This window comes from Desmodus rotundus, chromosome 2, assembly GCF_022682495.2.
Source record: "Desmodus rotundus isolate HL8 chromosome 2, HLdesRot8A.1, whole genome shotgun sequence".
NCBI lineage: Eukaryota > Metazoa > Chordata > Mammalia > Chiroptera > Phyllostomidae > Desmodus > Desmodus rotundus.
Window position 1 is genome coordinate 183,605,277 of NC_071388.1, and position 16,029 is coordinate 183,621,305.

Sequence of the window (16,029 nt, forward strand, 5' to 3'; positions counted from 1 at the left end):
AGGGTAAAATGCAGGGGATATAGTCCAATGATGCTTTTTGACTGCTCGCAATTTTGGAGGACAGGAAACAAATGTTTCTGGTATATTCTACCTGTCAGCATTTCTGATTGATGTAACAGAAATGGCTAGAACCGCAAAATTTACACGAGGCAAGAACTTCATGTGATCAGACTGACTGAAATAATGTTGAAAAATAACAAGACATACACAGTGATTCCTCAGCGTTTTAAAGACCATGTCATTCTGGTAACATGATTCTCGTAGATGAGTACAGAAACTGGGCTCTGTGCAGATGCCAAACTAAAGCTAAAGACCCTGGGTTTTAGTTACAGTGCATTGCTCCTACTGCCTTCAGCAGGCCCTGATGTGAACATGTAAGTACAATTATTTAGTTTCCTACTCATGAATGAGGCACTGGGCTAGAGATTTTCTTTTTAGACCATAACCCATGAAGTGGGGTCTGGTGAAGAGCATGAAAAGGAAAAGCAGCTAAATGTTTTAAATTATGTTCTCCTAAGGTGTGATTGAATAATAGAGTTCACTGAGCCTAAGTTTCCTGACATGGCCTCCCTCCATCTCATTTAGTTACTCTACAACTGAGTAACCGGTTAGAAATCTGTTCCTAAGGGAGGGCACAGCCAAATGATCCATATCTCAGATTCTGGTTGGCGATGGTTCAGTGTGATGCGTGTTCAGAATTGTAGATGATGAGAAATAACCAGAATCTTTTTCTCTTGCTTCAGAGATTAAGGATATGTTTACCAGTTCATTCTTTTCGTACTTGAAAAGAAGTGAATTTGGCTACAGATTTTGTCTAGATTACATTTAGAGAAGAGCAAAAAGTACGACTAACACACACGGTAAGGCCAATGGTACACTTTTTAAGATGGTGGATGCGTACTGAGTCTATCAGCATAACCATATTTGTGTGTGTGTGTGTGTGTATGCTAAAGCGCATCTAACATAAAATTTACCATTTTCATCATTTAAAAATGTACAATTCAGTGGCAATTAGCAAATTCACTATGTTGTATAACCATCACCATCTCTATTTAGTTCAACGTTTTCACCACCCCATAAGAAATACCGTATTCATCAGTCATCCTCCATTCCTTCCTTTTCCCAGTTCTGGGTAATTAATGATCTGTTTTCTGTCTCTATGGAATTGCCTGTTTTGGATATTTAACATAAATGGAATCATGTAACCTTTTGTGTCTTGCTTCTCTCATGCAACATATTTTCAATGTTCATCCATGTTATATCATGCATTAGTACTTCATTCCTTTTTATGGCTGAATAACATTCCACTGTATGGATAGACCACATTTTATTTATCCATTCAACAGTTGGTGGACACTTGGGTTGTTTCCATCTTTTGGCTGTTGTGATTCGTGCTGCTATGAGACCATAATACTTTTTTTTTTTCACTTAAATAAATCCCAATTTGCAGATTTGTGTTTATGGGTCTCCAAGAGCTACAACACTGCTTGGTAGTTCCTGGTTTCAAGTTGCAAACTAGCAGGAATTAGCACCAGAATTCGTTATTTGAACTGGTCTTGGGAAGATAACAATTGATGGTAAGAGGATAGTGAGAATAGGATTAAACTTGAGTTAAGGATTTTTTGGCTCTGATCTTGGTTCTCTGCCAACAGGCCATGCATGTAATTTTGAGTAGATCATTCCACCTCCCTGGGCCTTTGTTTCCTCATCCACAGAGTGGGAGAGCAGAACTCACGAAGGTTTCTTCTAGCTCTAGGATTTGATGCTTGCAATAGGCTGTGCAAACACAGTGTTCCTCATCTAACACACCTTTATTTTCTGTCACAACTGCTATCACTCACACTACAAAGGAGTAAAGACTGCTGCTTTTCTATGCACAGATGTGAACATAACAGTTTCTTGTGAACTGGAGGTGTGAAGAGGGTCATGGCCTGAAATCACTCAAATGCTGCAGTAGCAGCAGGGCTTGAAACAATGCAGCTCAAAATATGAAAACAGTGATTGTCTCTAACCAAGAAACTGAAATAAGTGCTAGAGGCTGAGATTACGCCAACCAAAAACACCATGGGAGGCATGTGTCACTCCTTACAGAGACCTAACAGCTTTCTTTTGTGTGTTGGGTGAATGGGTTATTAAAGAAAACTTTTTGTCATTCTCCAAGGTTTCCTCTTCTTTATGCTAGAGTAAGAAAACATTAATGACCTGTGAAGTTACCTATTTCTTCGTAAAATGGAGATTGTACTGGGCAGTCTTGACTTGTTCTAAATGGGAACCAGGTACACTCTGAGTGTGCCATTCAAGGACACATGAGCTGGGGTGCACCGCAGGTCAAGTAATGGGTTATTTACCCTTCCCTTTCTGTCCATTTCTTCTTGATGATGTATAATATCTAAAAGTGGAAGACTAAAACGTAAATGTGTGACCCTAGGAAAGTCAAACTTCTCAGTATCAGTTTTCCAATCAGTAAAATAAAGGGGTTACCTATTTTTAAAACATCTATTCTTGGCTTTTGATAAATTCACTTACCTAAATTTATTCATGGCTGGCTGTGCTGAAACAGGGGTGAAGAATTAAGAACAAAACACAATCCAACTTTAATCTTACTTTTAGGTATGAGAAGCCAAGGAGATTGGAGGGACAATCAGAGATAATAATGGCTAAAACCAGCAGTATAATAAGAAACTATCATTCATAAATGGAGATAAGATATCCAAAAGGGTTTATCAGATAAAGCAAGGAGCTTGGCAATTAGAACATAGATCATCCTACAAGCTGCTTTGTGACCACAGTGGACTTTGTCGTTTCTTTATTCAAAAATACTATTTGTTTTCATCTCTACATAAGTGAATCTCTGACAGGTGAGGAGCAACTGTCAACTGAAGCTGCCTGTGCATTTCATTTTGTCATCTAGATCAGTGAATAAAACTTGGTTTTCCTGACGACCTTTCCACTTTATCCCCCAGCGAAGGGACAAGGCAGACTGAAAAGGCAGGAGGAGCCTACTCTATTTCCCCACTAAGGGACTGTCAGAAAGTCCACAGCTCATAAGCATTCATTTTTACCTGACTTTACGAGGTAGATCACAGTTTCCTAGGGACTGAATATTCATCTACCACATTTAAGTGAGTTCTTGCCCAGCCCATATTTTCACCCTTTAATGGTAATGAAGCTAAAATTTCTTTCCAGTCACTTTGCATATCATTTCCTTTCTCTTTAACTCTCTTTGAAGTGAGATGATTGATAGATCTTTCTTCAGCAATCACTTAATTTGGTAGATGATTTTCTTTTTCCTTTGAAGTCAGTTTTGAAAGGAGTTGTACTATGAGGAACTAATTAGCACAAAAACACAGAGTATATAACCTTAATTAGGCATGATTATAGGCTCAACGTAATGGGATGTCCTGAAACTGCACACTATGCAAATATTAGGCTTTTCATTCTTCCCATTACATCTGAAACCATCAAGCAAAGGATGTTTTGCAGTATGAACCATAGTGAATGCCAGGTGCAAATCTTTCAACAAAAGTTTGGTTTTTTTGGGTGTACTTGTTGAGGAAAGGATAATATGATGAGATTTGGGGCGGGGAAAAGCTTAAAGAAACTGAATAGTTTAATTAAACTCAGAATGAGTTTTACAAACTCAGAGAAGTTTCACAATTGAGTAAAACAACCAGTTACCCTGCTCAAACCAAATCACGTCTGGAATTCTGAAGACACTACACTGTCGGCATCACTGTGAATTATGCAAATCTTGAGGGATCTTTCAAATCCAGAAACCACTAAGGGTACTACAAAACCAATCTGGGGTTTACTCAACCTAATAGGATATAGGAAGATAAGAAAATGAAATCACAGTGAATCCCCAAGCCCTAATTTTAGCCGATTATTTTCATTTCCTTTACCACCAATCTTTTTTTTTTTAAATCATAGCAGTAAAAGTAAAAATTGACTTTTCCCTTCCTACGCTGAAATGAAAATATCCAAGGATGTGGTGCCCTCATACATGTGAATATTCAACCACTGAATAATTGGGAGCTCCCAATACATAATTCTTAGATAATACCTAGGTTTGTGAGTTTTTAGACTCAATTAGTAGGCAAATAATGAATTATTTGGACATATAATAAGCTATTTGGAGACACTGACAGGGCAGAAATTCAATACTTAATGTGAGCATTCAAATACTTAGCACCTGATATTTAGTGTAACATACCATCCACTCATTAGACAATATAATGAAAAAGAAGGGTTTGTATAATGGTTGAAGTTTGAAACCCATAGTTTTTTCTGTATTTAATATATAAGCTAACACTTTACTGAGAACATACTATATTCTAGGCATAGTTTTCAATATTTTATTGGTATACTCTCATTGAATCATTACAATAACCCTTTTAGATAGTTACCATAGTTAATCATATTTTACAGATGAGGAAACTGAAGATAAGAGAAGTTCAAAAACCTCATCCGAGACCACACATCTAGTAAGCAGTAGATCCAGGACTTGAACTCATGTCTGTCTGACCCCGGTAATACTCTTCACCACTATGCTGGGCTCACTAGTGCCTCTCTGTCCTCTCATTGAATCCTTACTTATTAGCACTTTCCCCAGAGCTGCAAAGGAGATGCAAGAAAAATAAAAAGAATGGAGACCTAGTTAAATGCTATGTGTGAGGTGAGGTGAGGGTGTGTCATGGAAATAAAATCTAAAACAGGGGAGACAGAATTCCACACAACTGACTGCAATCAATACTCCAGTATGATATAACATGTTATTGCACATGAGGTAATAGGGAAAAAATAAGTACTGGATGGGAATGAGACCAGGAGTTAAATTTGGTTTTTGCCATTTACAAGTTGTACACATGTCTGGATCAATCAAAGACTCTGCGGACACATATGGTTCAAATAAGAGACTCGGTGAAAGGCTTCTAGTTTGAGAGATATTAAAGACGGTCAGGGGCAGAGGATGTTAATGTACTCAGGTGCTAGCAACAGTGGAAGCTGATGCCATTCCCAGGACTGAAAGGACCAGAGGAAGAAATGGTGAGGACCAGCATCACAGAAGGGGGATCAGAGCTACCTGACAAGAGCTATAATTGTGCACAGCTACTGTTACTGCCAGAGACAGGGCCCTGAATTTGGGAGAGAGCAGGGAAGAAATACCCTGACCTCCATCCTTGTGCATTCAGATCTTCTGCTGGTGCCTCCCATCAGCTGATCCCTCCCCAAAGCCAACGTGCCAGGGTCTGTCTCCCAGGTGGAGAATGGATGTGAAGAAGGAGAATGAAGAATAACTTTGAGCAAGTCACTTCCTTTCTCTAAATTTCAGTTTATCAATGCCTGCCATGTTAATAGTGGCCTTACGATTTTTACTTTCTACTTTCTATTTTGAAAAACTTCAATTTTACAAAGAATTTGTAAGAATAGTACGACAAACACACAGATATACTCTTCACCTGGATTCACCAATTGTTATCATCATATTACTAGTGTTCTCTGTTAACATATATATACATATTTTTGCTTAGCCATTTGAGAGTTATTTGCCAACACCCTGAGACTCTATTCATAAATACTTAAATAATATCACCTAAAATAAAAAATGTTTCCCTACATAACTCCAATACAATGATCACACTCAGCAAATTTAACATTAACACAATGTTATTATCAATTATCATCTAATTCAAATTTCCCCAAGTGTCTCAATAATGTGCTTTGCAGTTGTTTTATTTTTTCTCAGTCAAGGATCACACATTGGATTTTGTTGTCATGTCTCCTTAATCTCCTTTAAACTAAAAAAGTTTTTCAAGGTTTTTTAACCTTTCATAATATTAACATTTTCGAGGAATCAAAGTCCAGTTTTGATGGTCAGGTTTTTTTTTTAATTTGCAGAAAGATTCCAATTTGGATTTGTCTAATTATTTTTTCATAATTAGATTTAATTTGAACAACTTTGGCAATCACACTGCGTGTCCTTCTCAGTGTATCGGGGGGCACATGCTGTCAGAATGTCCCATCATGGATGATCTTCACTTTGATCGCTTGGTTAAGGCAGTAGCTGCTAGATTTATCCACTACCTTTCTCCTTTGTAATGATCACATAATCTATGAGATGATATGTATGAATATGTCTTTTTCACCAACATTCTTTCACCTAGTGGCTTCTACAACCATTGAATTTTATTGCTACAGCAGATGTAATTTCATAAAAGTATAATTAGGGGACTTCATAAGACTTCCTTGAAAGATCCTGTTACAACCCTCATTTCTTTTTATATTAAATGGTCTTTATTCATTTATCCCTTCATTTGTGAAATGTTTATAGAGTGCTCATTATGTGCCTTGGCCTTGTGAAATTTTCATCAGTGGCTTCATGGTTGCCTAAACGAGTGTCTTTAGGTTGGATTATTCTCCTGTGCTCCAGATCCATATTGGCAACTGCTTTTGTGTCTCTTCATCTTATCAGCTATGGATACCTTAAACTTGAGTGCCCAAATTGTACTCATCACCTTCAGTCTATTCTTCTTATGTTCTCTATTCTGGTAAATTGTACCTCTGTTTTCTCAGTGACTCTATAATAAATAGAACTCCTATTTATTTAGTGGCCAGCTGCCATAATAGGTCTTTTATGCATGTTACATGCTTTATCTCATTTAGTCCTTGCAAGAGCCTTCAGAAGTAGGCACCATTTTCTGGAGGACATTGGGTTCTCAGCCTAGGTCAACAGCTAGCAAGTTCTTATGCTGGGATTCAAATTTACTTCTCTTGACTTTAAAGTCTTTGCTTAGCGATTAACAACTTCACTGGCTTCAAATCCTGGCTCTGCCATCGACTATAGGGGATTGGCTAAGTATCCTGAACTCTCAATGCCTTGGTTTCCTCCTTTATAAATTAAGCAAAACACCAATTCCTGTCTTGTAGAGTTGTTTTGAGACTTGAATGAGATAAAATTCGACAAACACTTGAACAATTCCTAGGAGCACCACAGTACCTCCCAAGCCATAAATCTGGTGTTATCCCAAACTCCTCCATCCACTCACTGCTTGTTGATTAGTCTCCTTAGGGACCTTGTCACCACTGCTGTCATCGCCTTAGTTTAGACCATGAGCTGGCAAACTGTGGCCCACAGGCCAAATCCAGCCTCGATCTGTTTGTGTAAATTATGTTTTTTTTTTTAATTGAGGTATAATTGACATCATAAATAATTTTTTAATACAACCATACTCACTCATTTATGTATTTTCTGTAGCTGCCTTCACCCTACAAAAGTAGGGTTAGGGAGTGAGAACACATCACAGGGCCTGTAAAGCCTAATGTATTTACTCTCCGGCCCTTTACAGAAAACGTTTGCCAATTCCTTGTGCCTGGGGTATTGCAATAGTCTCCTTCCTGGTTTTCCCAGTTATATCTTATTCCTCTCTGAACCCATCCTCCCCAGCCCTCTTCCTGTGTGAGGGGAAATTTCCCAAAAATGTGAATTCAGTCATGACAATTTGCTCCTTATGGTGCATTGGCCCTCACTCTTAAAAACATCAGCTTCCACCTATGGCTGATCCCCTTACTGGCCTTTTCTGCTGACTATAATAAATGCTTTATGCTATTCCCAACCTTAGCACATGCTGCTCTTTTTGTCTGAATACCCGCCCCTTGCCATTGTCTTTAATGATAAGCTCAGGTTTTACTTTCTCTAAGAAACCCTTTCTGGCCTCCACAGACTGATCCAGTGGCTCCTCTACAGCTTGTGCAATACTTCAGTTTCACTCTGTCCTAATCATGGGGTTAGCTGTCTGCCTCTCCTGCTGCTGTGGGTTCCTCAAAAGGGCAGGAATGTACATTTTCCACTTTTGTATGTCCAGTGCCCAGTCTGGGATCTGGCCCTTAGTCAGTTCCCATAAGGTTGTTATTGCCTCCTGGCATTTCAGCTGGGGTTTGAAGGCTTATATAAGGTGAAAAGGGAATATAGAAAAAAGGCAGGCCAGGGGAGGTTTCTTGGAGGAGCTGATAACTTGGTTAACTCCTGGAGGATGAGAAGGAGGAGAAAACAAGATAATAGGAGAAAAAAAGGCAGTGATGAGACCTGAAAGAGGTGTGTTGGAGAAATGACAGAGGAAGGAGACATGTGAGGGAATGCAGGAAGACAGACTGAAAACAGAGGTATTTGGTACAGATTTGGTAGAACCTCTTCTGCCGTACTGAGGTGCGTGGACAACAGGAAGTCGTGGAGCATCGGGGTAGGCAAACACCATATTCCATGTTGTAACTATTAGCCTTCTAGAAGTCTTAAATAAAGTATTATCTCTGTTTTTGCCTTAAGTCCACACAATACCTGGAATATCATGGATTCTCAATAAGTACTTGCTCATCATTGAAATACGTGAAAACTCCCCAGTTTTAAAGAAGGGTCCTCAGTGCTTAGTATTCTCTCATAAGATGAACATTTGTCCTGTCTAAAATTTTCATAAATGTAAGAACTTCAGTCATATTTAACCTTAGTTTTTAGATTTCCTGCTTGAAAAATTCCGATGAAAACAATGTCTATCCTCTTATGGAAGGTTTGAATCTCTTGGATAATTTTGGTTGACTTTTTTTGGACCTTCTCCAACTCTGGTTTCTCTTTGTTAAGGTTTTCAAGAGCACTTCAATTCTTTCCTAATCTATAAAGCCAGAGGCAGATCTGTTTATGTTTTGTGGTTTTGGTATTCTCTCCCAGAGAAACGCTAAGTGGAGCTTGGAGAAATTAAACTCTTATTTGTAAAGCATACCAGGAATGGTGCCTCACAGGCAGAATGCAGAAATTTTACTAATGATGTCTACAGACTAATTCTGTCATTAGTTCAAGGGCTCAGAGAGCCAGCAGCTTAGCGGTTTGGGGGTGTCAATGAAATGCACAGGATGCTAAAAGATGCCTAGACAATTGGATAAAGTTGGGATTTAGGGGGACTCCTGCACTCCAGGAAATTTTCCAGGTCTCCACTTAGTTATCCTCAAAATGAAGAAAAGGCTTCAGTTTCAAATTGAATTCATTTTCCATTCTTGGATTGGCTTGTTTTGTTCAGTTTTAGTTTGAGTGTTTGAGGTTATCATTTCGACGTAACAGCTAAACCCACGGCTTCCTTTCTCGTAAAACCAAAACAAAAAGGCTTTCTATTCAGGTGCCTTCTACACGTACCGAGTGTATATAGCTGGGATAAAAGCCAGCTATATAAAGTCCTTGATTCTGTGTGGGTTCAAACACATTTCAAAGCTTCAGGATCTTGAAAGGTTTCACTCTGCTTCCTGAAGACCTGAACACTGCTCCCATAAGGCCATGGCTTGCTTTGGATTCCGGAGGCTTGAGGCTCGGCTGGACCAGCCTTGTAGGACCTGGCCCTGCACTGCCCTGTTTTCTCTTCTTTTCATCCCTGTCTTCTCCAGAGGTGAGTGAGGCTTTTGGAACATGAAGGTGGAGGAGGTGTTTCTCCCACCTGGGTTTCATTGCTTTCAGCAGTCAAGGGCAGTGATTTCTAGCAAAGCCAGAAGCTAAAGGTAAAACTCCAGTTTCCAGGCTTGGAGAGCTCTGTTTCCCAAGGCAGGCAGGGCACAGCTGGCAGCAGCAAATAAGCAGAGATATAGCTCATAGCAGAGTGTCAGCTATTGAGTAGAGGCTTAATGAATACATCTAAGTTGGTTTGGGAGACATGAACAATTTCAGACACTTCTATATCACTGAAAGAAAATGCCGTAAAGTTAAGTGACTTAAGAGAGAAAAGATATGCGCAGTTCTGAATACATCTCAACTTGGAATCAGGGCGAGCTCAAGGTTTTTCTTTTTAAAAAACATTAATTGAAGCAAATTATGTAAAGTTTCTTCTCTGCCCATTTCAAGGTTTTAAGGTCCTCCAATTCAATTTTATAAACTAATTAGCCAGCTTGTTTAAAATTTAAATCTTCTTTACTCAATTCAAAATTTTAAGATCTTCTTAACCAACTCTATAAACTAGTTAGCTAATTATTTAAAAAATTAAAGCAGTCTGAAATTGTAAAGTAAAAAAAAAAAAGAAGAAGAAGAAGAAGAAAGAAAGCCGTAAGTCAGGCATAAGATATTTAATTGCTGCCTGATCTATCTGTGGATTCTCCAGTTTTCAGATAAAATAAACCTCTTTAGATGCTGATACCAGGTTTGTTACACAGTGTAAAATGATAAGCATTCCCAGTGAATTTCAAACTTATCTCTCTCTAGAACTTCTTGCTAAGAAATTATATAGTTTGTATAAAGTCAAAAGATGTTTAATTTAATTTTTACTGGATAAGAAATATTCATATACTTTTTATTATTTCACATATTTTGAACATTAAAGATTAAGTAGTCTTAGAAGTATTCAAATTTCCTTTTAAGGACATTTAACCCAACCTATAAATCCTTCCATGGTGAATACTGGGAAACTAAGCACGACCAGATTTAGTAGAGATAATTGGGAGTTTGTCTGGGGTGGGGCAGGAAACTTGGTCTTCTTTAAGCTTCAAGTCAACACAATAATGATTATTGAGTGTGCATTTGGGAAGGATATAATGGCTTCTCCCAAGAGTTTATCAGCCAAAGGCATACACTGGAGGAGGCATTATTAGTGGACAAAAAAGCTTAACATAGGGCAGAAGTTGATTAAGTATTATAATCAAGTTTTAGCAATGCAGAGGATGTTCAGAGGGCATGGCATCTCTGACAGACACAGATGAAGATTGAAGAAGGAGATTATTGTCTGACCAGGACCACTGGATTAACTATGGCAATGGCGGCTGTCCTATTATTGTCTCATTTGAGGACAGATGTTGTCGAGTACAGGTTCCTGGGGAAAAGGACTAGCACCTTCAATACAGAGTAATTTATACACAAGAAGAGGTGTCCTGGAATCTCAGGCTAGAGTGATAGGTTAGGATTAGATCATGAAGGATGTTGAATGTTATTTACTTTATTTGTTTTTGCAGTGAGTGTTATGTAGACATCAAAAGGTTTGAGTTGAATGAGTGACATGGTTCAATCCATTTTGGGGGTGTCACTCGTATAATTGACTGGAGAGGGGTTAGTTAAAGGAAAATAATTTGACATGAAGCCACCACATTTTAGATGATGTGAGCCTTTTTTGCATGGAGAGCTAGCCTCTCTTATTCTGTAGAAACTAGAGGGAAAAAGAACACCCCGTGAGGGTGTTCAAGTGAGGAGAGAGGGCAGCGGAAGACGTGGTGGCAGTGGCAGTGGCAGGGGAAGCCCACAAAAGTTAACAGCAGGGATGCCTCAGCCTGGAGAGGAAACGACCTGGTGCCCTCTGCTTTGTGGCTTCCTTCATCTAGCAGCACCCCTCACTCTAAGATAATATGCCAGGGAAGGAGTTGGCTGGTGCAGTAAGTGAACATGCAGCTACTTGTGGGTAATGGAGGTTTAAGGCCCGGGAAATGTGGGCAAAAGTTTCTGAGGTATGCTTTGAGATATAAGGCAGTAATCTGTACCTTAGCCTCCAAAGTGTCCTCTACTATTGATAGCTCCTGAACTATAGTTTCTCTAGTTGTATTATAACCTTAGAATACCAGTGTTGGAGGAACCCTGATACTATCTGATCTAATCCCCCTTTCCTGCATGTGAGAGAAAATGAAGCCCATAGGGCAGGCGTGACAAATCATACATTTCATGGTAGAGTCAGGCCTTTGGTGTGTCACATCAATGGCCTTTCTGTTACAACCAACTGCCTTCAAGAAACTATTTTCCAATAAGAAAGCACCTTTATAGAGAGCAACTGGAAGATGGCTGAGAGGTGGAGGGAAAGCTGGAATGGGTGGAGAAGGAAAGGGATGGGAGAGTGAGGCACTTATTTAAAGGGAAGAAAATAACTGAAAGGTAATGTTGGAGGATGCCCATCAGAGATAAACCTTCTCTGGCTTTTACTGGGGCCTGATGGTGGGTGAGCATGAGTTACTGAGTCTCCTTTTTTTTTCCATGGTAGGGATGCACGTGGCCCAGCCTGCAGTGGTGTTGGCCAGCAGCCAGGGTGTCGCCAACTTTGTGTGTGAGTACGCATCTTCAGGAAAAGCCGAAGAGGTCCGGGTGACAGTGCTGCGGCAGGTTGGCAGCCAGATGATTGAAGTATGTGCCACAACATACGTCGTGGAGAATGAGTTGACCTTCCTGGATGATTCCACCTGCATTGGCACTTCCAGTGGAAACAAAGTGAACCTCACCATCCAAGGGCTGAGGGCCATGGACACGGGGCTCTACATTTGCAAGGTGGAGCTCATGTACCCACCTCCCTACTATGCGGGCATGGGCAATGGAACACAGATTTATGTCATTGGTGAGCAAAGCCATATCACTAAACTGACACTTTTGCACTGCTGTCTTCTTAGCGTGAAAATAGTTTTGGTCCTTAATGTCAGGTAGTTCATCTTTAAGACTGAAAATTCTCTTTAAGAGTTCTCTGGCATACCATATGGTAGCCATTTTTTTTTTTTAAGTATGGGTGGCAATCCATACACACAGCAATCTGACTATAAAATAAAATGGGTTGGAGAAGGTCATTTTTCTATTGACAGCTTGGAGAACTTGCTCTGGAATGATAACCATCACCAAGGTTGCCCTCATGCCTTTGATATGACACTGCTGGGGAAGTAGCACCGAATAGTAGGACATACCTGTGGGCTAGCAATATTATTGAGATCTGGAAGCTCAAATTTCTTCATTTTGCATCAATGGGGAAGTAGGGCCTTAAAATTTAGAGTGTCTCAGGGAGGCTGTGCTTTGTTTTCTGTTGCAGATCCCGAACCATGCCCCGATTCTGAGCTCCTCCTCTGGATCCTTGCAGCAGTTAGTTCGGGGTTGTTTTTTTACAGCTTCCTCATCACAGCTGTTTCTTTGAGCAAAATGGTGAGTAGGATTCTGACAATACACCATTTTCGGTGGGGATACCTTTAGTGATGACAACTGACCAGATGACGCTTTTGAGTTTAGTTTTCTTGAGATGAACCAATAAATGAGGAAGGGGAAGGGCAGCGGTAAAGAACACACTAGAACCCATGGCATTGGCCTTTGAGGTTTCAGGATGACTGGTATTTTAGATGAATGTGTTTGACATCAAATATTTGTATGCTGCTGACCAGGGTTTCAGTTTGAGTAACCGTTTGAACAACATGGGGCAGCTGTTTTGCTCTTTCTCTTCGTGACAATTGTGCTTAGGTTAATAACCCTGAAATTCAAGATTAGGTTAGGCAAAATGCTGCTAGGGAAGATCATCCAGCTGGGTAGAATTTATTTTCTCTCTTAATGTCTCTCTATTTCACCAGTAAGCCACCTCTCAGTGCTACCCAACTCCTGTCTTCCTTGTCTACACTGTAATTATCTACAAAATACCTCTTCAGGGCTCCCTGTTACCCAGTCAGCTTGACTGGGAAGTTTTGACCTCCTCTCTAACCCAGTAAAAGAGAACCTCAGGTTTCACTTATTACAGCTGGCGGCAGAAGAGAAGGAGGTATGGAATCTGGCCTCCTATTAAGATTTCCTTCTGAAAGTCTTTTTCAGCCAACTCTGTTTAAGGCTGGTTTTATCATAAACTTCTCCCTCTCTTTTCTCCCTCTCCCCTTGCCTCCCCCTTCTTTTCCACCCCAATTCTCTTTCTCTCTCTGCCTTCCTCTCTCCCTGCTTCCCTCTCTCCACTGCAAGAACCTGTTCTGTTGCTGTAGCTTCTTCCCATCTCATTTGCTACAAACTGCCACACAGACTAGTATGCCAGACCTCAATTTATGGAGTTGATAAAAACTGGGAACTGATGTGGACAGAGAAAAAGTAATAAAGAGTATATGAGGAGTGGAGATGAGAAATACAGCTCTCAAACAGGATAACTAAAGTTTATTATCACCCTCATCCCTCCCAGAGACAACATCCAATCACTTACCATAAGCGTTTGGGGTGTTTTTTTCTGAACCTTTCTCAAGACTCTTCCTTCTATCTTCCATTCAGGGGAAATGATTGCTATTTTACATCTATAGCACAGAGTTATTTATCAAAAATGAATAGCTAAATCAGGAAAATCTCCTTGGGCTTATAATTCTGTATATTTTAAACACTCAATTTTCAATAGGGGAGGGACCCAATAGTTGTTGAGTCCTATGATGGTTAAAAATGGCTTCTGTATTCCTCAATAATAATTACTGTTTCTTTTTTGTGTTTGGCAGATAAAGAAAAGAAGCCCTCTTACTACAGGGGTCTATGTGAAAATGCCCCCAACTGAGCCAGAATGTGAAAAACAATTTCAGCCTTATTTTATTCCCATCAATTGAGAGACTATCAAGAAGAAAGACCATTTTCCAATTTCTAAGAGCAGAGGCAATTCTATCTTTTTGCTATCCAGTTATTTTCATTTGTTTGTATACTTTGGGGGAGACTAATCTCTCTGTGACGTAAAGCTGGATGCAGAACCCAAATTAAGTGTACTACAGTTTAAAGCAAAGGAGCAGAAAAACAGAGCCAGGATGTTTCTGTTACATCAGATCCGATTTTAGTAAAAGCATCACTTGGGAGCAATATGCAGATGCAGCATTATGATGTGGAATCAAGGAAATAAGTTAGGGGATGGTACAGTCCTGGGAAAGCAAAGGAAGGGAGTAAGGGTGAGGGTGATATTGTACACACCTTGTATTTACACGCGAGAAGTTTCTAGCTGAAATGATGTTTTCAAGTTAAATTTTTATGTTGTGTTATTTTTCTTAACAAGTGTATAATTAAATGACTAGTTAAAAAATACTCACATGGCTATATTTTAGCCAGTGATTCCAAGGGTTGTATTGTACCAATATGTATTTTTTTATTTGATAGTATTGTGCATGGGGCCACATGTGCTTTTGTGTACTTGCTGATAGTTTGAATATAAACACTATATGGCAGTGTCTTCCCACCATGGGTTCAGGGGAAGTTGGGTGAAGGGCTCAGGACACTAATACACCAGGTAGAATATAAACTCACCTGCTAACAGGCTTGGAAACTGGATGAGGTCATAGCAGATTCTTGCAGACATGTTGGGTTGAATTGGTGTTGACATGTACTTTGGGCTTTTATGCCAGATCCTTTTAATGGTTTGCAAGGAAACCAAAGTTAGTAGTAATTGAGTTAACGTGATAGAACACCACTGTGGAGAGAATGGTTCATCCCCACAGTCCTATGGGTGTGAACTTCAAGGAAGCTCTAGTTACACTGGGCCCCAATTCCTTACACATGGTTAACACCACAACCAGAAAAAAGAAGCAGGTAGCAGAACAGGGTGCATTAAGGTTTCTGACAGCTAACACTGTTGGTGTTTTTAAACTCAATATTTTCCATGAAAATGCAACAACATGTATAATATTTTTAATTAAATAAAATCTGTGGTGGTCATTTTCTGAAGTTATTATTTTCCTTGTATTTGAGTATTGTCTTTGAGTTTGCTTTTGATTGATTCATTCAGCAGTAGGTGGCTTCTCCATTATTAGAAACACTGGGAACAAAGTAAAAAAATCCAAAAGGGCAAGTAATGCTTCATGAGTTAGCTGCCTATCATCTCATTACCTGTAAGCCATTCTTGGCAGAATCAGTCTCTGTCCTTTGATTTCTTCACAGCTATTCGAGTTATAAAGTGGCTACCACAGACAGAGCAGTCTTTGATAAATCACATAGCACTCTCTTTGGCACAGGTTCTTCACCTCCTCTTTCTAACCCACAGCTTTCTCAGCTCAACTCTGCCACCCATTGCAGTTGCCATGGCAACTCCAGTGTTGTGAACTGTGCCTCTTGCAGCCATTTTGATCTGTTCCATGGCTAATAGAGCTTTTCCCTGTAGCTTCCAAATGGACTGTTTCACAACTGCAAGGAAAACATGCCTGTGGTCCTGTGTTATTATCACCTGGCAGGCCTGGCCCACTGAGCCCTCTGTGGTTCTTGGTTAACCAATTGTAGCCTCAGCCTGTTTGGTTTCCACACAAGGTTTCTCATTCTTGACCTCCACATCCTGTTATTGTCTTGTGAAATGTTTC

The 16,029-nt window shown here is 39.8% G+C and overlaps 1 protein-coding gene across 3 annotated transcripts; it reads left to right on the forward strand.

Moving 5' to 3' along the window:
• Positions 1–298: 298 nt before the first annotated feature.
• CTLA4 (cytotoxic T-lymphocyte associated protein 4) lies at positions 299–14,357 on the forward strand. Of its 3 annotated transcripts, none has more exons than XM_045198611.2 (4): positions 299–374; positions 11,979–12,326; positions 12,786–12,895; positions 14,200–14,357. In XM_045198611.2, exons 2-4 carry the CDS (start codon positions 11,981–11,983, stop codon positions 14,302–14,304), a joined length of 561 nt encoding a protein of 186 aa, XP_045054546.1. In that variant the 5' UTR covers positions 299–374; positions 11,979–11,980; the 3' UTR covers positions 14,305–14,357. The 3 variants fall into 3 exon arrangements, with proteins under 3 accessions (XP_045054546.1, XP_024419955.1, XP_045054547.1); XM_024564187.2 differs by lacking the exon at positions 299–374 and adding an exon at positions 9,165–9,422; XM_045198612.1 differs by lacking the exon at positions 299–374 and adding an exon at positions 11,299–11,382.
• The last annotated feature ends 1,672 nt before the right edge of the window (positions 14,358–16,029 follow it).